Source organism: Alosa alosa, chromosome 22 (genome assembly GCF_017589495.1).
Source record: "Alosa alosa isolate M-15738 ecotype Scorff River chromosome 22, AALO_Geno_1.1, whole genome shotgun sequence".
Classification (NCBI taxonomy): domain Eukaryota; kingdom Metazoa; phylum Chordata; class Actinopteri; order Clupeiformes; family Clupeidae; genus Alosa; species Alosa alosa.
In genome coordinates, this window is record NC_063210.1 from 20,374,432 (window position 1) to 20,396,931 (window position 22,500).

Below are 22,500 nucleotides of genomic sequence, written 5' to 3' on the forward strand. Positions count from 1 at the left end.
AAATAGTTACACCTGCAGAGATGGCCTAACAAATACAGATCTGAGGTGAGAACTGACAGGAGAGGTACTCACAGTTCTCAAAGTAGAACTTGTGGAAGTCCATCCCCTCCACCAGGTTGCCAAGGGCCTCCGGTTCAAACGAGGTCAAACCCGGGTCACAGATTCTCCTGAAAGATAGAAACACACACACACATAAGCAAGCATTAAAATGGTATACGTACAATCAGTATACTGAATGGAAATGCAAAAGTCTGCGTAAGTGGAACTGAGCAAACTACTGCATGCTGGGATATGTAGTTGTGTAGTGCAAGGTGGGCTGTACTCACGTGTAAGCCTCAAAGTCCCCATTGTTCATCGCTTCTATCAGCTGCTCAGTGATTTTGATAATCTCCTGCTTACGAGCTGCACACCCAACCAGACGGATGGAGAGAGAGAGGGAGAGAGAGAGAGAGAGAAAAAGCATGGAGGAGTGAAGGGAGAATAAAAAAGGAAATGATCAAAAATATAGGTCTTAAAAGATTCACAAAAACATAGCACCCCTAAAATTTCACCTCCATAAAGTCTGGCTGGCTGGGCGGAGGTCCTGGATGGACAATAGATGCAATTAAACTACCGTTTAATTAGTATGAACTAGAGCAGTCTGGTCTGACTCTCGTCCCCTACATGAGTGAACACGCACACGCACACACACACAATACTGGAGTAAAGTCACAAATTCAGACAGAGACACTACTTCCACTATCATATCCCTCTCCTCTCACATCAACTCAGCTTTCTGTAGTAACCACACTGCAGCTAAGCTATTTCACTTTGTCCATCTTTTTACACCTTATTCATTGTGCCATCTATACACAGTGCGCCTCATCCAAAAAAAAATCCTGGGATCAAATTGCATTGCGATTCCTGAATTGATATTTCGTTAAAGGTCTTTGGTAGCAGGGACAGAGATATCATGCTCGGCAATGACATTTCCATTCATCAGTATGCTGAGTCATGCCGCCACGTTGGGACCGCAGGACGGGCAGCCGAGAGGAGCTGCGCTCAGCGGACCTACCGGAGCAGAATCGCAAACGGTAATTTCATAACGCGACGGGAGTGTCGGTGGCGGCAGGGCTCACAGTCAGATACAATACGGCTCACTGCAGCACCGCTACCCCCTCCCCATCTCTTTCTTTCTCTCCCTCTCTCTCTCTCTTTTCTCACTCTTTTATCTCTCTTTTCTCTCTCTTTTCTCTGCTGTAACTGCAGGACCTGGGCCAGATCGATGCCAGATTACAGCAAGGAGGGGTGACTGTCCAATACAATACTGCTTGATGATGCATCAACACTCTTCATCGTGCGTGTGTAGCGAGTCCGGCCCGGATCTGGTCTCCATCTGGCACGATCCGAGACGGTACTGCTCACTGCAGCAGAGTAAACCCAAATCTATGGCCAGCACCAAGACAGCACTGCTCACTGCAGCAGAGTAAACCCAAATATATGGCCAGCTCCCTGACTGTACCAAGACAGCACTGCTCACTGCAGCAGAGCTGGGCTAGTAGCCTCTTCGTCAGCCTAGACCTTAATCTATGGCCATCTTACTGACTGTACCAAGACAGTACTACTCACTGCAGCAGAGCTGGACTACTAGGGACTAACTCTGGTTGAATGCATCACATGGCAACATTTAGGTTAAAAAATGAAGAGTTCCTATCTCCTTCCTATTTATAAACGCTATATCTCCATTTTTAAAAACATTAATAAGTCATGTCATGTAATTGAGTATATCATGTAATATCAATAAAATTGCAGTTGTGTTGTTTTGATTGAGTAAAGATAAATCAAATAACAATTACAGTTTCAATAAAATCACCTGGAAAACAAAATAAAAGCAAATGATTAAAAATGTATTAAAATGGAGGATATCACATTTTGGAACCAAACTCAAATGTACAATTCAAATGTACATGGTCCCTAACAAATAAAATGAATAAATGCATCAGCTCAGACCCAAATCTATGGGCCAGCTTCCCAACTGTAGGCCAGCTTCCCGACTGTAGGCCTACCAAGACAAGACTCCGCACGGCAGCATCACTTTCACAGATGCTAGCTAGGAGAAGTATTGCTGAGATCTGACCCAAATCTTTGCCAAATAGGGCAATGTAAGCTGACCGTCCCAGGAAATCCTGGTGATGCTTTCTCTCAGTCGTGGTGAGCAGCGGGTCATTTTGCCACCTGACACTCAGTTAGCTCATATTCAAATCTCGCCCCCATAAAAACTCCACAAAAGGCAGGCACAGTCAAATAGTCTACACTTAGGGTGCTGGACCAAAGCAAAAGTCACAGCAATATTGAAAAAAAATGTCTTCACACACTTGAATCTTGCACCCACCATTTTGAGTTTGTGGCTCAATTGTGAGTTTGTGGTTGTGATCGCTTAAAGGTGCCATGTGTAATGTCCGCCAAAAAATCAATTCATACTCCACATTCCATAAAAGATGGGGGCAGTATACCTCCAGAAAGTGAGTTGGTTTACCCTAGAGTAACAACCGAGAAACGTGTATTGCAGTTTGGCTGGCGGGTTATGTTGCCCGCATACTGCCTCCCCATGGCGAAACTGGTATTATGACACCTGTCGGGCTGTGGCTAGTGATTTAGCATGCTAATTCAGGTTGATATCTCTGCAGCACTATACCTTGTCATTTTTTTAATGACATCATCGCCCTTATTTCTTCTCATTCTTTTGATGTGTGTAGCTCATTTTTTGGATATTTTTACCTCAATTCTTACACATGGCACCTTTTAAAGGATAAAAGTGTCTGATAAATACTTTACTTCACTTCGCTAGAAAAGGGCTTGATAGACCACGTACATCCACTACGGGGGACACCTACAGCACTCTTCAAAACTCTAGAGTGGACCTGACCGCTGATGCACCAACTCAACTCACATTCGTCTAGATTTTATGGGTTGAATGTTTCACTTTGTTCACTGTCTGGACAACTTAATGAGACACGTTATCTATTAAAATCACATTACGGCTGTGAGACTAGAAGGCTTTTTGGTGGGTTAGGTAAAGGACAGTGGCTGTCTAGACTATTTAAGGAGCGCGGAAGGCGTAGCACGGAATGGCATCACTCAGAGAGAACAGTAGACAGAGCCAGGTAGAAAGAGTGTGTGTGCTTGTGTGCAGACACAAACGTGTGTGTGTAAGCTGTGATAAAACCAAGTTGCATGTTTATATGAGTGAGTGTGTGCATGCGTGTGTGTGTGCGCGCATAAGCTCCTTCAACTCCTGTCTGTCTGGCACACAGCCCAATCCTCTATTATCCGCCCGTCTGTCGACAACCTCAAGTAGGAAAAACACTCCAGACGGTGGAGGTGAAACGGCAAGATGGCGACCGCCTGACAGGCCGCTCGTGTCTCAGTGCTCTTCTCGAGTCGACTCCCGTCCTCTTGGACTGACGGTCTCCAAGGAAACGGATTGAGAAACGAGCCACTGAGTGTTCCTATTTATTTAATTATTTTATAGGGACAGTGCACAGTGTATAACTGAGCCTGATTATAGCATAGATGCTCATTTACATCTGTAGTCCCTGGATGATGATGTATGGATATGAAGTAGACTGCCAGGGAATAAGTTATGCATATGTGTGCGTGCTTGTGAGCGTATGTGCTTGTATTCCACATGTGCCTGAGCCATATTGCCAAATGTGCTATGTATATTAATGCTGTTGTTTTTCGTGATTTCTAGTGATTTTCCATGTGGTAGTGTATGCACTTGTATATGTACATATGTATAGGCTGTACACGAATAGGTTTAACATTATTGATCTGAGTGTACAGTATGTGTGTTTGTTGAAGCAAGCCTCATGTGTGTACTTGTGTAACAAAAGTTTGTGGTGTGAGTTTTGTGTGTGTTTTCTGTGTGTGTGTAAGTTCACATCCCTGGGTGGCTCGCCAACTTACTCTTGGGTGAAGCGCCACCCCCTGTGGTGCTGGCCCCACCCCCTGTGGTGCTGGCCCCACCCCCTTGCCCACCCTGCGACTGAGTGCGCTCCATCTCGGGGCAGGAGGCGTGCAATGTGCTGTTCCACGCCATGCGCTTTACGTCATGCACCTGCCCGGTGGAGGCTGACAGGAGGAGGTGAGGGTGGCGAAGATGATGAGGTGACGAGGTGACGAAGCGACGTGACGAAGACGGCAATGATGGAGACAAGCATGTAAAAGGTTAACGGCATGCAGTGAGAAAGAAAGGATTGTGTTGATGTAAGTAAATTAATGATTAAAAAAAGGAGAGAATAAGGTGGTGGGTGGAGGGGAGGGGAGGATGGGTCGGGGGTGGTGATGCTAGTCTAACAAAAGAGTTGGCAGCACAGTAACCGACAAATTAATGATAAAAGGCTCCATCTGCTGTTTTTGTCCAGGCCAATATAAGCTCTCTGGAAGGGTGTGAGTAGGGTTGACTGAGTTCTACTGATACCCATCCAGCACTCATGAAATCAAGGAGGAAAAGGAGGAGAACTGGAATGAGATGCTTAAAGCAGGATGTTAGCATGCTAGCAAGCAAGAATTGGCAGCTATTGATTACAAGCTGGTTTGATTTATGTGTGGAAGGTGCTGGGATCAAAGAGGAGTGGTGGGATCATTGCTGAACTGGTTGGCTCAGGTGCTCACTGTAGAACTATGCTATTCAGAGTTAAACTGTCAGTCCTATCACTGTTGTTGCTTCAGCCCATAATTTTTTTTTCATTATTCCATGTTCAAAAAGACACAGGAATATTTGTATTCGTCAACTCATGGTATATGATGCTCCTATGTGTCTAATTCTCTGTCAAGTTTAATGTGTATATACTGTATGCCTAACACCAAAGATATATTTAAGTGGACCATAAACATTCTATTCTATTCTAGTGTCTTCTATTCTAAACACTCAGTAGGCTATACTTGGGAAATAATTTAATCATGTGATAAGGATAAACATCATTACAAAGTATTTGCCTCATTGGCTTTGGGTTTAATTGATGTGATCATTAGAAGGGAGTGGAAAGTCGGTTGTTTCTCTTTACACAATGTGAAAATGACAGGATGTTTTGGAAGTGGAGCTGGGAGGGGGGGTGGTGAGTCTGTTAACTCCTCGAAGGAGAGGAATCTCGAGCTTGAAAATATTTCCACAGAAGAGAACACACAGTCAAGGTCAAGGAGAGGACGAAGGTGTCCAGAACAGAAGTGGTGTACCCAAAGGGGGGCGAGAAGAAGCTTGGTGCCGTGTTGACAGGATGGGCAGATCTCTTCCTGCACTGTGTGGACAGGATGAGTAGGATGACATCCCCATTGAAAGGAGAACTTGCAGAAGAAAAGCAGGAACTTTGGGAACTGGAACAAGCAGGAGATTGGGGGAAGGTCAGGGGGGGGGGGGGGTCAGGAAGAGAACTGGAGAGGAAGAGGTGGGGGTGAACTTCTGGAATGTTCTTCAAAGAAACAAGAAAGAGCATGGTGGGTCAACATGAATGACAGAAAATGCAGGGGATGTTGAATGGAATGTGACCAAGCTGAGCTGTTGAATGGAAGGTGACCGAGCTGAGCTGTTGAATGGAAGGTGACCAAGATGAGATGGAGGTGTGCAGAGAGGTAGACTAGAGAGATATCCTATGGACCCTTTCAAGAGAGTTCCATTATCAGCATCATAGTTGGCCCCACAACACTTCCTTTTTAACATTCCATATGTTATCTTAAAGCAGAGGAAGTAGATTGGGAACCAAATAGAACGTTCAAGCATTGTTTTTGTTTTTATGGTTGAAAGGGTCAATAGTGCATGGCCCAATAGGAAGGATCGTAATAACATGAAGATTTTTAACTGGGGGGGGGGGTTGGGTTGGAGTACAGGTAAGATGTACAGTATGACTTTAAACAGTTCCAAATGTTTGTGTGTTGGTCGGGGGGGGTACAAGTAGATGTTTTTGGAAAGTCCATGGTGCACTGCCCACTTACAAGTTTTGGGGGGTTACAGAAGTCAATGGCAGACTGAACATAGTGGTGAAAGTCACCCCAAGAGGAGGGGAAGGTTTTGGGGAACAGTTAGCCGTTTTGGGGGTTAAGGAAGTCAATGGCACACTGTGCACATACTGGTAAAGTCACCCCAAGAGGAAGGAAAGGCTTTGTGGAACAGTTAGCAGTTTTGAGGGTTAAAGAGGTTGATGGTAAACTGCCACCCCTGGAGTTCCTGGAGGAGAAGGTTTTGGGGTAGCAGCAGGGGGATGGTTGGTGTGATAGAAGCGGCATGGTGGGGGTGTCTGCTGCGTACTTACTGGCAGGGGAACTCTGCGGGGATCCCAGCAGGGCAGGCGGATCCTCACTGGCGCTCATCACAGCGCTGTCGTTACTGGCACCCTGAATGCTCTCCGCTGGGGGTGGTGCCGCAAATACACGCCAATCACACACAGGCACACACACACACACACACACACACACACACGGGGACACGGCAGGAGAACCGCAGAGTAAACAAACAAAACAAAAAAAGTAACCCAACTGTGTCTTCTGGTCCACAACACACACCTACTATACTGCCTTTACCATAATTACGCCTTTCAGAGGAAAACATGGTTCATGGAAATGGATGGAACCAAGTGTGTGTGTGTTTTTTTTGTTGTTTTTTTGTGGCAGAACTATGTGATAATGAACCTGGGATAATACAGGTTTAGGGGTAGGTTCTGGAACCTTTTATGTTCCAATGGTAGAATTACTCAACACTCAAAGAGCATGGAGATAATCCTTTAATGGACGAAGGACCGTTCTCAACTGCTCTCTCCCCAAGATGTCTATTTCAGTCCTTTTGTTTAAACATGCAGATGGACGCCTACAGCACACGTACGTAATACGTATACATTCGCAGGCCTGTGCGTATGGACATGCTCGCTTACTGTAATCACCCGCAGGGCACAGCGTAAACAAGTCACAAAACCCACGATGACGACGAGACAAAGCACCTCTACTCAAAACAGATGGAGACAAGGACACAATGGTATTTAAAACAGGGGGATAAGTGGGTAATAACATTCAATCACTTCTTTCGCCCCACCCTCTGCCCCTTCCGCTATACTCCCTCTTCTCCTCTCTTACTCTCTTTCTTTCTCTCGGTTTCCATGGCATCTGGGTGCAAACACAGAATGCATATATTCTCTGACTGTATAGATCATTGTCACCAATCAGATTAACAGTTATTGACTGGACTTGATGACCATTGTTTATGGTTACCCTCACAGGCTCGTCACATCTTACCTGCTTAAGTAACACCTTGTCCTATCCTCGGTAAGACGCTGAAGACGGCATAGGCCGAAACACGTCCGTCTTGTGACATGCTTTCTTAAAAATTAAATGAGTTAAAGCTTGAGAGTATGTTTACTCTTTATTTCATCCAGTGCTTAGCAAACACAGAATGCATATATTCTCTGACTGTATTCATCATGGTCACCAATCAGATTACCAGTGATTGACTGGACTTGATGACCATTGTTTATGGTTACCCTCACAGGGTCTAGCCTCTGTTACAGGGCCTGTTCGTCTCTCTGCCTGTCTGTCCGTCTGTCTGTCTTGGTATGTCTCATTCCACTGTGACCAACAAGGATCATCCTCATCTTCATCTTAATCCCATATTTCGAACAGAGCCAGCAGAAAAGATGTGCAGCTCCACCGCTGAACAGAATCAGAGCCAAAATGGCCCCCCTGTTGCTGGGTAATGACCATTACAGTTGCACTCCCTCCCCATTGCACACGGGTGCAGCAGTGAGCTACTCTGAGACTGTCTGTGACTGTGGCGTAGAGACTGTAGAGTGTAGCTGGGTGAAAGTGTGGTGCTGGCGATAGCAGCAAGTGGGGGATGGGGGGTGGCATGTCTGAGAGCCACTGAGCCATGGAGCACAGGTAGGGGAGGGGAGGGGGGGATTCAGAGGGGCAGCAAGCAGAGGAGGAAGAGGAGAAGGAGGAGAGGACGAGGTCTGTAGCTACCTTTCCTACCTTTCATATCCTCCTCCTCATTGGTGTTGCAGCTCTCTGTGGATCCCTGGAGAGAGATACAGTATGGAGTTACAGAATTAGTAGGTATTTTTTTGCTAAACCATTAGCTTATATTAACAGACTCAGATCTCAGTTTTAGTGATTCCTTTTTTTTCAATTGGCTACTTTAAGAATACATGAAACTATATGTAGAATCTATGTAGAATCTTATGAAACTATAAGAGAATCTATATAGACACCTCGGTTGTTTCTTCATTATGTAAAAGTTTAGAGAATAATTCATGGTCTCACAGGGGCAGAGGGGGATTTGACTTGATTTCTGAATGTGCTGTTTTTGTCTCCCTTTCACATGTACAAATTAACTTGTCTGAGAGGTGTCCTGCCTTGGTCTTCTTGAGGTTTGGACCGAGTTTGACAGGGACACTTGGGGTCTTACCTTGGTGCCATCGGGGGGATTGTGGACCACTGTAGTCTGTGGCTCCTAAATAGTCAAATGTATACATGTAGTTAAGGTTAGATGGTTAACTGACACCACTTTCCCCTCCAATAACAGACACCTCTTACTGTACGTTCCACACAAATGGCCCAATCGTCCGTTTGAGGATGAGTGGTAGAGAGGCCAGTACACAGTTTTTTGTTTTTTATTTATTTTTGTTTATGGGTGTTATTATAGGGGGAAGTCAAAAAAATAGTGCTACCAGATGTGGCTATCTGTACTTGTGACTCTGTATTGTACCACATACACAGTACCACTCATCCCCAAACCTCACACACACACACACACACACCACAGAGGTTTCCTTAAGTCTACATCCCATGCTGAACGAGCACTAAAAGATGCAGTTGATCCCCCCCAAGCTCTGGGCCACACATAAACTAAACCCACACCACGGTGAATCCTATTTCAGGTCAGCAGAGAGACAGAATCAGGAGTTGGAACACCAATCCATGCAGTTTTGTACATGTTCCAGTCAATAACCCCAATTGCCTGTAATTGTTAAGTGTAATTGCCTCTCATTTAAAAAAAGCATGAGCGAAAGAACAGGCTTGTATGGCTTTTGGGTAAGGAAATTGAAATGTCAAAGCGACCAGAGGGGATTGTGGTCGGTGGCCTTAAATGTGTTTTTTTTTTTTTTTCTTTTCTTTTTTCTGCCTGATTGACTCTGTCTCTTGTACACCGTTTGGTCGGGTTTGACATTTGGAGCGACCAGAGGTCTCCTCACAGAGGGTTCAAAGGTCATGTCTGCTGCTTAATGGCTCGAGACGCAGAGAGTTCCCAGGATGCCGATGGAGTGGTTTTCTGGGCTGAGTTTACATGCAGGGTCCATTTGAAGTGTCATCTCAGCTCTCCCCTGCTAAAAGATGGACCTCTAGGGCAGAGACGAGGGGAATGGGGTCTGGTGATCTGGGAAGCCATGACGGCAACAACCTTACTTTTCAGAGTCGGGGGGGAAGAACTGCATCTTGTAAAATAAAACAGGCAACTAGTACGTGTGTGTGGGTTTGTGTTTTGTGTGTGTGTGTGTGTGTGTGTGTGTGTGTTAGTCTGTTTTTCTTCTAAACATATTTCTGAACCTCCTCGTTCTCCCCCCCTCACTTATTCCTTCCTAGAGAGTGACGGCACCTAAATGGGTGAAGCCAGCAATGACACTTTTTTTTTAAGCATATTTTTGGGGCTTTGTTGCCTTTACTGCGATAGGACACAAGTAGCATGACCGACAGGAAGTGAGTGGGAGAGCGAGAAGGGGTGAGATGGGGAAATGACCCGGGGTCGGACTCAAACCCGTGTCCCCGTGGGCGTTCAGACCCAAATGCAGTATGGGCGGGGCGCCGTAGCCAGTTGCACCACAGGGCCCCCGCCATGACACTCTTAGAGTGGGGAGGGGGCGCAGGGGACCACGGCCTGACCCAGATTCACCACCTGGTGTGGACGAGGAGGAGGAGGAGGAGGACGAGGAGCCGCCTCAATCAGACAGGAGCGGGGCCTAAGGCCTCGGCCAGAGAAGACTAGCTCTGGATTGGACTAGACTAGATTGGTTGGGGCTGTTTGTGCTGCGCAGTGTTGTGTTGGCAAGCAAGGTAAGGAACGTGGCAACGCAACACAACTCAACATAACAAACCACTCAGACTAGGTCAAACCATTCATAGAGCTGGTGTGTAGGAGAGAGAGAGAGAGAGAGAGAGAGAGAGAGAGAGGTACAGGGTGAGAGTTTATGTATGAGATAGAAAGGTGTGTGTGTGTGTGTGTGTGGCTATGATGGTACACCTCTTGTCAAACTTGGAACAAGACTGTTGCTGTGGCAAACACACGCATACATACACACACACACACACACAAACACAGTCACACCAGTTGCCTGGTAACATCAAACAGTACCGAAAGCAAGCACAATCCAAGCCCAATATGGCAGGCTTTGAGGGATCAAGGAACACCACTGGGTATGCAACTAGGGCAAACTCATGAAAATGTTAACACTTCATTTTAGGGTGCTTTTAATAGAGCTACACGATGCCTGCATAAGCCCTTCATGACAAATGACAAAACAAACGTAAACATTTGCAAGATTAACACCTGTACATGTTGTATATATGTACAGAAATGTACAGATCTATGGTTATGCATATGCGTATGGCCACGGCCACTTACTGTAAATACATGCAGCACAACAAATCACAAAGCTAAAAATGACTAAGAAAAAAAACCTCTTCTACTTAAAACTGATGGAGAGAAAGACCCAATGCTATTTAAAACACATGTGGGGATTAACATTCAATCAATCTTTATTTCTTTCATTCCTCCTCACTTCATTCCTCCGTCCTCTCATCACAGATTCTCTGACAAAAGCATACTCAACTATTTGCAAGGCTAATACCTATTTGTGTGGTTTATCTATAGACTGTCTATAGATATTGTCCAGATGTAACGCTTGTATACTCTAGTATATTTTTGTTTAAGAAAACCATTTTCAAACAAGTGCTGTGTCAACTAGCTGTCGTTAGTGTTGACAACAACGTTGTTTATGATAGCCGACAGCATAAGAAATTAGCACTCATTAATGTCTATGAATGTTTATGTGAACTATCAAGGAAGGCTTATACAGGTGTCGTGTCACTGAATGAAAAACACCTCAAAGTAAAGCGTTACCATGGAGACAAATCAACACAAACAGAGCACAAGGCTAACTAAAAGGGAGGGGCCGAAAAGAGGGACAGAGAGAGACATAGTGGAAGACGAGGTACCATTGGTGCAGAGGAGGGCATGTTGCTGTCTTTGCTGCCACTCACTACACTGTTTATAGTGTTGTTTGTCTGGGGCTGAAGCAGAGAGGAAGAGACAAACAAAAAAGGGGGGATGACTTCCTGTTCAGAGCAATGATATCAGCATGGACCTGTAGCCCTACTGGCTGCCGGGCCCTTGAGGATCAAGGCCCCGGCCAATCCTTGCACACAACCAGGGTTGACTGACAGGTGGTCCAGCCAATGGGTGGGTTGGCTGTGTGCAGAATTTCCATACTGATAGGCAGATTAGCGAACAGGAATCATTGGTATCTCCAGTCTTCTTTTCTTTTTTTTTCATACAAACACATGCACGTACATGACCTCTTACTTCATTCAAACATAACATAAACCAAAAGAGAAACCAAAGTACATATAGGGCTAATGTCAGCCTAAAATTTCAACAGGTCCTGCCCAATGTCTTCAGACTAGCAAGACACACCAACGATGGCATGCAAATAATTGGTTGCTGGCATATCACAAGTGGGCATAGCAGGACCTTAGGATGTAGGCATTCGTATTCAGTGCATCCCAGACAACATGGCAAAGACTGGGTGTCCAATGTAGCAACACTTGGCATCCTGACTGATATCTGCTTCAGCCTATAAACATTTTGCAGGCAGTGAACGACTTCAGGGCAAATGTTTCTTTTTTTTAGCATTCCTGAGGCCTAGGTGATCAAAATGTTAAACTTGTCCTCAGTTTATATAGTTAATCTATCATATTACTCGCAAGAATGGAGTCTGTAATTTGTGAGAGTGATTTAGGACTAAATGATTTCCATTTAACTAAGTCAGACATGGCTGCCCAAATCGATCGTTTCCACACAGGAAGATTGATTTGGTCTGAACTAAACCCTTTCCACATTAAGCCCGAGACCTCTTTTGAAGACCCACAGGACCTGGTCTGAACCATACCACGAAGCCAGCCAGCCATAAATTGGGCTTCGTTAACCAACCTTTGCAGTCGTCATAAAGAAAACCACAACAACAATGCTTAAATAGCGTTAGTAAGGCGGATACATATCTAAGCACTTTGTGGGGCAGCGGAGAAGATCCTCCTCGTCACCAATGACTCTTCCTGGCAGCCGTGGTAAGCCTGTTCTCCCTGTAATTGCCCGCTAACCGTCAGAGACAAAAGTGCTCACCCCTCCCCATCCCTCTTTCCGAAACTTCTCGTGGTCTCAGGACGATAAGGCTCTGCTACAGAGACCCCGAGACAAGACACGACACGACACGACACGACAACATGTCCCTCGTTGTCCGAGGGCGTCTACAGCCAGGTCCCTTTCTTTTTTTCGGACACTAGAGACTTCAGCGGGATCGTCGAGGCAGAGCTCTGAACAAACATGTAATGGGCTCAAGCGTGGGGAACGATACAATTAAGTCTGGCACGTTGCCCTGTTTGAAGTGATTCACTGCCTGCACAGAGAGAGAATGCCTTTGGAACACTTACAGGACACTAAAGAAACAAAAAAAAAACTAAAGTTCACAGAACTTCGGAGGAGAAAGTTGGACAAAAAGTAGGGCAGCACCTGAGGAAGAGATTGAGAGATAGAGGGAGGAAAGAGAGAAGGAGAAAGAAAGAGTGCACGGCATCAGCACTAAGACACCTTACCTTCGAACCATCTGCCTTCTTATTGAGCAAACTCCTGCAAGCTGAAAATAAACAGGGAAATATTACTCTCAGGATTAAAACCATGTCAGTCTTGGACTCTTGCAAAATTTTCAAAGCAAATTCCTCCCATTGTTTTTGTTCCGAATTCTTCTCTGAAAAACCCTTCAGCATTTGAAGAATAATTTTATGGATTGACATGACAATATTTGTTTTCTTAGGGGGGGAAATTTTGAGAAGTACAATTTTCATTGTCACTGTAATCATCCTAAAAGCCAGTTTTCCAATATATTAAAACAGGGGAACCAATAAAAATCAAGTCTATGACCAATTTCCTATCAGTCAAATGTTATTTAGTGTAAAAGGTGACGAGGGATAGGAGACCTTTCCTTTTTATGTCCTTTAGGGTCTTTTTAACTCAAACACACACACAAACACACACACACACAAACACACACACACACACAAAACATACAGTACATAGAGTACAGAGCAGCACACACACACACAATATCAAGGCAATGCAAACTCCATCCCTCTAAACTGTTTTTGAAACAGTCCTTACCTTCCTTAAATAACAGAGCAAGAAAATGGAACAAAATGAAAACCATGACGAGGAGTATAAGAGAACAACTAGTGCACGGAAAGAAAGGATGAAACCAGTGAGTGGCAGGCACCATTCCCTTAGTCATGCATCGCTCCAAATGGGAAGAGAGAGGGGAAAGAGTGGAGAGAGTAGTTTCTTATCAGGCAGCCAGCCATGCAGTATCAGCAGTTAGCGACTACAATTTCCATGATGCATCACTTCTTGTAAAGGGCCTTTCTCCGTGCTTGAGGTGAGGTGTCAGGTCACCTGCTTGTAGTCACTTTTTAAAAGACATTTTGACCTTGGGTGACCTCTGAAGGTACTGTGCAGCAGATTAATTCAAGGACGCAAACGATATGAACAAGCCAAAGGAGGATAGTTATCACTGGTGAGACAAGCATGGCAAGCAGGAAAGTCTTTAAAGTAGTGTGACATCTACAAACTTTATCAGCTCATCATTAGCCTAGCTGACATGCTACAAGCATTTACAAATTACCATAAATTGCAGATTTAGAGTCACAATGCTATAGAAATAGGTTAATATTTAAAGCAAGATGCAATGCTAGAGTGATGAGGATACTTAGACATAACTATTTGAAAATATGTCTCTGCAGCCCATAACATCTCAGCAGTGTCTGTTGACACTTACATACAGCCGATTGGTCAAGATTTAGTGTTAAAACACACTGATTGGATGACTGACTCAGACACATTAAGGCTTCCAGTACAATCACCAAAATGTTCAAGTTCAAGTGTTCAAGTTCCTCTGTGATGGAAATGATTCACGCTAATTTCAAAGTTATCTTAAAAGTTAGCTTACCTTGCAAGCAGCTAACACTGCAGTATGACCTACAACCAATGTCTTTTTTTCTCTTTCTTTCCTTGTCTTTTCTTTTCCATCTGCCTTGATAGCTGGAAGCATTACTGGTGATGACTAACACGCCACTATACCTCATTAGCTTGCTCTATTTCAGGTAGTCCGCTCTCACAGAAGCATTAGCGGCTGGAACACGCATTAGCGTTAGCACGGGTGGTCCAGACCGTATACCCAGGTGAGAAGAGTGGTGGTCGTCGTGGTGACAGAATTATGGAGCTACATGGAACTGTGCTTTCATAAAGTACCTTAAGAGTCTAAAAGAGTCTTAAGAGAGTAAACAGCAGTAGTCGCTGAACATACTCAGCTTCTGTTTATGTGAAAGAGAGAGAAGCTATTCATTCTCAGTGCAGTGAGTTTAAATGCAGAGATATTACTGGCAGCAGCTGTAGAGGCCAAGGCAGAATCATATCTTTTCAGCTCTCTCAAGTTTCAATGTTGATTTATTAGCATGACTGTTTATATGCAGTGTTACAAAACCACAGCAGAATGCCATTATATAGGACCAATAACCATAACATAATTTCTGTCTCTCTATATCTCTATATTCATTGGTCTCTGTCCCTCTACCTCTATCAAACTATCCAATCATCATCCATCTATCGACTCTTTATCTCTCCCACTCTGTCTTATTTGGTGCAATGTGTCTTTTCCAGATTAGCTACCACCTACTCTCGCCCACTTTCTAAAACTTTTCTCTTTTCTCTGCCTTCCTCTTCCTCCTGAAAATTGTTTTCTCCATGCTCCTAGTAAAGTCCTGCTTACTACTTTCTGCATTTATCTACATCTTTTATTCTGCCATCTCATCTCATCTTAACCTCTTTCTCTTGTTCATCCTTATCACAATCTACAGTATTTTAATTTCTCTGGCCTTTATCATCACTTCTTAATCCCTCACATCTCTCTCTCTCTCTCTCTCTCTCTGTCTCTCTCTCTCATTGGCATGACCATTCAAAACAGTGTTGCCAAAGCATAAACAGTACAGGATTTGTTTTCTCTCCCTCCTTTCCTCTCCCCCTCTCCTCTTACTCCCTGTTCTCTGTTTTTCCCTTCTTCTCTCTGCCTGTCAGCAATCTCTTTCTCTCTCTCTCCCTCTTTTCTCTCTCTCACTCTCTCCCACTCTCTCTTCCTCTCTCTCTATCTCTTTCTCCCTCTCTCTCTCTTTCTCTCTCTCTATCTCTCTCTCCTTCTCTCTATCTCTATCTCTTTCTCTCTCTCTCTCTCCATCCCTCTCTGCCCGTCAGCAGGCTTCCTCCTCTCAGTAGTCCACCTTTCTCTCGCTGGACCCGCGCTACAGGTCGCGTCGGGTCTGACGATTGGCAGCAAGCCAACCCCGCTCCTGCCGTCCAGTCTTCGACAGCCCCAGCGCCCTCAGCAAGGTGGGGGTTAGGGTCTCGGAACCAAAAGGGGTGTCGGAGAGCGAGTAATAGCTTAAGGGTTTTAAGCGATAGGGTATGAGATGTATCTAAGACTTATTACAAAAAAAAAGGTCTGACCCTGAGTCACTAAAACCGACCAATGCAAGCTTATGCATAACCAAGCAAGAACATCATCTACGATTGGTCCGGGACAAGCTTCCCATCCAATCAGCGAACTCGTTATTGGTTCTGCACATCCTTGTGTTTCGGCTTTAGTGAATCAGGACCTGGGAAACTGAGTGAGAGACGGGGAGCTCCCGTCTCTCCCCCTGTCTCCGACATCAGTGAACCCTGACAAGACTCATAACTAAGTGGACAACTGGACAAAGCCAAGCGAAGGTGAAGCAGAAATTAAGAGGGAAACGGAATAATGAATAATGAATGTGTGTGTGTGTGTGTGTGTGTGTGGATTGCCATTGTGTCTGGTCAGATTGTGTGTGTGTGTGTGTGTGTGTGTGTGTGTGTGTGTGTGTGTGTGTGCGTGGATTGCTATTGTGTTTGGTCAGATAGCAGTGTAGGGAGTGTTGGGGTGGCTCAGGGAGTGCATTGTTTTACATTTTAAATATAAAATGGTTCTGGGTAAGAATGGAGGCGTATGAAAAGCAGCTGTGTGTGTGTGTGTGTGGTGTGCGTGTGTGTGTGTGTGTGTGGTGTGTGTGTGTGTGTGCGTGTGTGTGTGTGTGCGTGTGTGTGTGTGTGTGGGTGTGTGTGTGTGTGTGTGGGTGCGTGTGTGTGTGGGGGTGCGTGTGTGTGTGTGTGTGGGGGTGTGTGTGTGTGGGGGGTGTGTGTGTGTGTGTGTGTGTGGGTGCGTGTGTGTGTGTGGGGGTGCGTGTGTGTGTGTGGGGGTGTGGTTGCTAATTCAATGCTGTTACTCACAGACAAGATCAATGGGCAATGTAAATCTCAATGAGCCAGACAATGTGTGTATTTCTGTGTGTGTGTGTGTGTGTGTGTGTGTGTGTACTTTACTTCCCACAGCAGTGATCAATGGCTGATTTTTGTGTGTGTCTGAACGAGTGCACGCATGTGTGTTAGTATGTGTGTGTGTGTGTGTGCGCGCGCGCGCATGTGACTGATGACACTGCTGGCACTGACACAATTAGATGCTGGCATTGGGAGGTCTGGATTCATGGGGCTAAACTGTGACTGTGACTGTGACTGGAGCTAAACTGATGCTCTTGGTACTCAGGCTGTCCATTAGATCCCTAGATAAGATCCAGTGTGTGTGTGTGTGTGTGTGTGTGTGTGTGTGTGTGTGTGCTGCCTGTTTCACAGCGCTAAACTGTCACTGGCCAGGCCAGCCATTAGATCCTCACATTTATGAAGGGGTAGGGGGAGCAGGGTACATTAAAAAAACCTGCTCGTCACATGACGTGTGTGTGTGCGCGTGTGTGTGTGTGTGTGTGTGGTGGGCACTGCATAATACATGTATAAGGTGCAACAAATTATAATTATTATATGATTATGTGAAAATATGATTATGAAAATCAACATATCACCCTGTGACTGGCATGTGTGTGTGTGTGTGTGAGAGTGTGCGCGTGTGTTTGTATGTGTGTGTGTGTACGTGTAAAACTGCATTTAAACATTATGCAGAATGAAGACTGCAGTGGACTGCCACAGTGGTCTACAGAGTCTACTGCGTCCTACTTGTTTACTCCTGTGTGTGTCTGCGAGGAGAGACTCAAACAGACACACACACACACGCGCACACACACACACACTACCTCAGCATCCCCGGTTACCACAACACAGAGATCAACATAGCAAATACTCTCTGGTGTCATGCATAAATATGTGACAAGGCACACACACACACACACACACACACACACACACACCAAACAGGAGTTGATGCTGGACAAAATGGTCAACATTTTATCCACGATTACAGGCAAACGTGTTTAATGTTCGTGTGTGTATGTGTGCGCGTGTGTGTTTATTGTGTGTGGGTGTGTAGGCTGCATGCTGGAGACTGGATGGATCAGCAGTTGAGCAATGGGCGCAAAAAGAAGGGAAGGGGGGTTTTGGGATCGTTTTTTTTTTTTGAGAGGGTACCAGTAAAGGCCCTTTCAGCTACAAAGCCACTTGCGCCGTGTGTTGCGCTGGCCACTGTGTCCAGTGCAAAACGGTTGTTTGCACCGCGCCGCGGTCAAAGTTTGACCAAGTTTGAAACCTTGGCCGCGGCGTGCACTCAAGCTAGCCGGGCGGTGCAGAGCATGCCTCTTGTGTCCTTACAAAGTAACGGACTACAGAGCGCCGGTGTGCCATTGTTGCGTTGCATCTGAAGGCCTTGTAAAAGCGGCCTTCACACCGCTGCGTATTTTCAGCTCCGGTTATTGCAAGCTGCCCCCAACCGGACGTTGGCATGACACTACACACCTACTGAGCGCAACTATCGACGGTGAGAAAGAAAGATGGCAGCAAATCGTCAATTAGTAACATTAATAATTAGTGTACCCTGAATTAAACTAATCGGTTACAATTACGGACCATTAACATGTTTACTTAAAACATTTTCTTAAAACATAAAACGTCTTTTTATTCTACTTGAACGTGGAAAATATTCGCCGATGATGACTTTGAAACGACTGTTATGACACTCTACATAACCATAACAACGCAGTCTTTGTAGGTCTGTCGGACTGGATTTGCCGGACTATCTGTCGGATTTTCGACACATCTGTTCGGACCCATTCTTACGTACGTGGTCTGCAGTTCCTCATAGGGAATGAATAGCTTCCAGTCGTTTTGGAGCTGAAACTACGCAACAGTGTAAAGGCCGCTAAAGGGTGTTGTTGGGGCAGGAGGTGGTGTTTTGGTCAGGGCCCCTCTCGGACATACCTTCCTGTGCGAGCGCGGCAGTGCTTGTGGTGGCAGCAGCAGGGCTGGTATGCTGCCGGCCCACTATTGGACAGAGAGGCATTGAGTTGGGAGGAGCTATGCAAATGAGATCAACCCTGGGAGGATAACACTGAGGACAACACTGCTTCTAGAAGGTTCTAGAAGCTTCTGAGGCTTCTGTATTCTCAATTCTAAATTATAGTTTCAAGACAACTGCCATTTCCCCCCTGGCATACATTTACATCACTGCTTTGGGTGAAATTTACTCTTTCTCCTCACTATCTTATAGTTAAACATAGTCATGTAATAACATCCCCTGAAAAAAGTTAATTTGTACATGAATTGTTAAGACAATGGCAATGATTTATAGAAAACATTAAGAGGAAAAAGAGGAATTAAGAGGAAAAATCTGCAAAACAGGCAAGAAGGTTATAAGAGGCACAGCAAATGGACACAAACAGACATAGAGCAAATAGTTTACAATTGAGTTTAGGGTCTCCTGGATCCTTCAGCACTAAAGGAGTTTTACACCCACCCTCAAAACCCCCCAGCTAACCCAAAACCTCAGCATTTATTACATCAATACCATCTAGTCATTCAACATCAACAGCCAACCATCATCAAACTCAAGAGGGCACCCATCAAAAGTGACACACACACACACACACACACACACACACACACACACACACACACACACACACACACACACACACCACCATCCAAGTTATCTAATAGATAATTGTAAATTGAAACCCCATTAGGAAAGCAACGACCTAAAGAAGTTTATTGACCAACAAGTCCAGGCCTCAAACCTGGAACTGAACTCTTAGTCATCAATAACTAGAACCTTTCACCCTAGCATTGAACCCTCATTCATCAAGAACTAGAACCCTTTACCCAGCATTGAACAATCAGTCATCAAGAACTAGAACCCTTTACCCAGCATTGAACAATAAGTCATCAAGAATTAGAACCCTTTACCCCAGCATTGAACCCTCAGTCATCAAAACCTAGAACCCTTTACCCCAGCATTGGACCCTCAGTCATCAAGAACTAGAACCCCCTACCCCAGCATTGAACCCTCAGTCATCAAGAACTAGAACCCTTTACCCAGCATTGAACAATCAGTCATCAAGAACTAGAACCCTTTACCCCAGCATTGAACCCTCAGTCATCAAGAACTAGAACCCTTTACCCCAGCATTGGACCCTCAGTCATCAAGAACTAGAACCCTTTACCCCAGCATTGAACCCTCATTCATCAAGAACTAGAACCCCCTACCCCAGCATTGAACCCTCAGTCATCAAGAACTAGAACCCTTTACCCCAGCATTGGACCTTGGGGTACTAGAACTAGAACCCTTTACCCCAGCATTGGACCTTGGGGTACTAGAACTAGAACCCTTAATAACGCCATTTCCTTCTTCCCTCTCCACTCTTCTTCCTCCTCACTGCTGAGTTCTCCAGCGTTGGCTACAGGTGGCTCCTCAGTGACAGTAAACAGGGCATTTGAGAGACAAAAGAAAGGACAGAGGAAGAGAAAGCGTCAGTCTCACACAGTCCACAAGGGGCAGCATACCTGAGAAGTTTCTGGAAACCAGCATGGTTGTGAGAATGGCTCCCTGTGGTGGAGAGAGGAAGAGGAGAAGAAGAAGAAGAAGGATGAGGAAGATGACGAGCTGTTCAGCTCGTTTCAGAGAAAAATGCTGAGGACGACAGGGTGCAGGAAAGGGTTGGGGCTGAGGTCAAAAGGGTCCCCATCTTCTTCACCTTGAGCTTCCGTCTGGCGTTGAACTTGCGCAGGCATTCCACAGTCTCCTGGCGATGCATCATGGAGGCCACAGTTGAGCGTTGCTGCAGGAAAGGAAGTGACGGAGAACCAGATTTAGACAAAAGAGAAGAAATACATAAATGATGAATGAAAGAATAAATGAGTTCATTAAAAAAAGAGATGAGGGAGAATATATTTCCAAAGAGGAAAGTACCTAGAACTTGCACACACATGGATGCATATTCTACACACACAAATAACTAAATGATGTATGAACATGCAAAACTATGCATATAACAGCCCTTTCAGTTTGTGTCTTTTTTGGATACTGGATAAAAGGTTATTTGTCATGTGATATCTTCACTGAAAATCGTAATACAAAAAGACTATTAATAATAATCATTAAAAAAATGCAGCATGGTCACAGCAAGGGATTCTGGGAGATGTAGTCTTTTCCGGGACACTTACGCAGACCCATGGGTGCGTGAGGGCCTGCTCGGCCGTGATCCTCTTGGCGGGGTTGATGGTCAGCATCTGGTTGATGAGGTTCTTGGCCTCAGGCGTGACTGTGTCCCACTCAGGGGAGGGAAACTGAGTAGAGCGAGACAAACACATACTCAGCCGGCGGTCGGGCCTCCTAACCACACACTGACCCATAAACACTAACACACACACACACACACACACACACACACACACACACACTGATCCATAAACACTAACAGACAGACACACACACACACACACACACACACATAGAGAGAGAGACAGAGACAGACAGACAGACAGACACACACACACACACACAAACCTAGACCTATAAACACACACACACCTAGAACCACATACCACATACACGCACTGCGTGTTTTTCTGCTTTTGGATGTAAAAGGGCATACAATCATGCCTTGAGCGGTTTGTAGTGCTCACACAGTACACACACACAGAATAGGCTGTGTGCGAGAGGCTAATTGAATTAGGGTTGCGGCAGAGGGGCGTTTTAAAAGCGTAGCATGACTGTATTATCCATCCATTTGTGTGCCTGGCCACACCACAGTCTTAATCACGTTATACACACACAGACATGCGGCCTGCTCAGGAGATGCTGCAGCCTCATATGCACGCACACGCACGCACAAAGACAATGCTCACTCTAAAACCACATACACATCAACATCTTTCTATTATGTGCGCACCACCAATGGATTCAAACACTACACTGCTCTTCCCGTTATATCACACACACACACACACAAACTGAGCTAGCAAGCTAACCTCAAAGAAAAGAGCTTGTGATATACCAATAACGGTGTGTGTCCAAATTTGTCCACTTTTTTTAAGTATATTTTTTTAGGTTTTTTTGCCTTTATTTGGACAGGACAGTGGAGAGTGAGAGAGGAAGCAAGTAGGAGAGAGAGATGGGGTGGGATCGGGAAATGACCGCAGGTCGGATTCAAACCTGGGTCACCGTGGCACTCTGACCCATATATGGTACGTGTATGCCCAATTTGTCCACTTTTTTGTGTGTGTGTGTGTGTGTGTGTGTGTGTGTGTGTAATGCCGCCTTCACATTGACACTGTAGATACGGCAGCGAAATGACCGGAAGATATTCATTTCCTATGGAGATTCCCAGACCACATGCCAATGGGTCCGAACTGATGCGAATGAGTGCTGGTCATCCGGATGCGTTAAGAAAAATTGAACTCGTACGACAGGTGCCATACAGATCCAAACTGACAATCAGACCGTTGCTATGGTGCTGATAAACAAACTGAATAATTATCTTTTATGATAGCATATTATAGTACATGCTTTTACACAATAAAGTTTATAACAGAAGTCATCGAAAAGAGGGACGTGCAATATCCATAGTGGTGCTCAAGCCCATATTGTGAAAAATAAAATTAACGGTTGGTGTAAAATAAACAGTTATTTCCAAGCAAAGTTTTTTGTTATGTCATTGTCTTACATGGTTTCCTAACGTTATTAGGGCAGTTAGTTAAAACATAAAATATTACTATTGTACGTTTGGCTCCCAAACTCGAAATGCTTCCAACACTTTGAACGGTGTAGTACAACGTCCACTGGGGGAGCGTTGCGAATATCGGAGCTGATTTGC

General features: G+C 45.0%; 1 protein-coding gene across 12 annotated transcripts in view; it reads right to left on the bottom strand.

Annotated features, from left to right (window-relative positions):
• camk2g1 (calcium/calmodulin-dependent protein kinase (CaM kinase) II gamma 1) overlaps positions 1 to 22,500 on the bottom strand; it is a 103,325-nt gene that overhangs the window by 2,672 nt on the left and 78,153 nt on the right. Inside the window, exons 10-21 of one of the 12 annotated variants that reach the window (XM_048233099.1) lie at positions 20,849 to 20,971; positions 20,380 to 20,463; positions 20,189 to 20,231; positions 18,608 to 18,670; positions 12,889 to 12,929; positions 11,236 to 11,310; positions 8,432 to 8,476; positions 7,987 to 8,041; positions 6,288 to 6,383; positions 3,949 to 4,113; positions 327 to 402; positions 73 to 167 (exon numbers count right to left, since the gene is read on the bottom strand). In XM_048233099.1, the coding sequence (XP_048089056.1) occupies positions 73 to 167; positions 327 to 402; positions 3,949 to 4,113; positions 6,288 to 6,383; positions 7,987 to 8,041; positions 8,432 to 8,476; positions 11,236 to 11,310; positions 12,889 to 12,929; positions 18,608 to 18,670; positions 20,189 to 20,231; positions 20,380 to 20,463; positions 20,849 to 20,971 (961 nt within the window). The remainder of the gene's footprint in view (positions 1 to 72; positions 168 to 326; positions 403 to 3,948; positions 4,114 to 6,287; positions 6,384 to 7,986; positions 8,042 to 8,431; positions 8,477 to 11,235; positions 11,311 to 12,888; positions 12,930 to 18,607; positions 18,671 to 20,188; positions 20,232 to 20,379; positions 20,464 to 20,848; positions 20,972 to 22,500) is intronic. The other 11 variants (XM_048233088.1, XM_048233089.1, XM_048233090.1 and 8 more) reach the window with 11 other exon arrangements.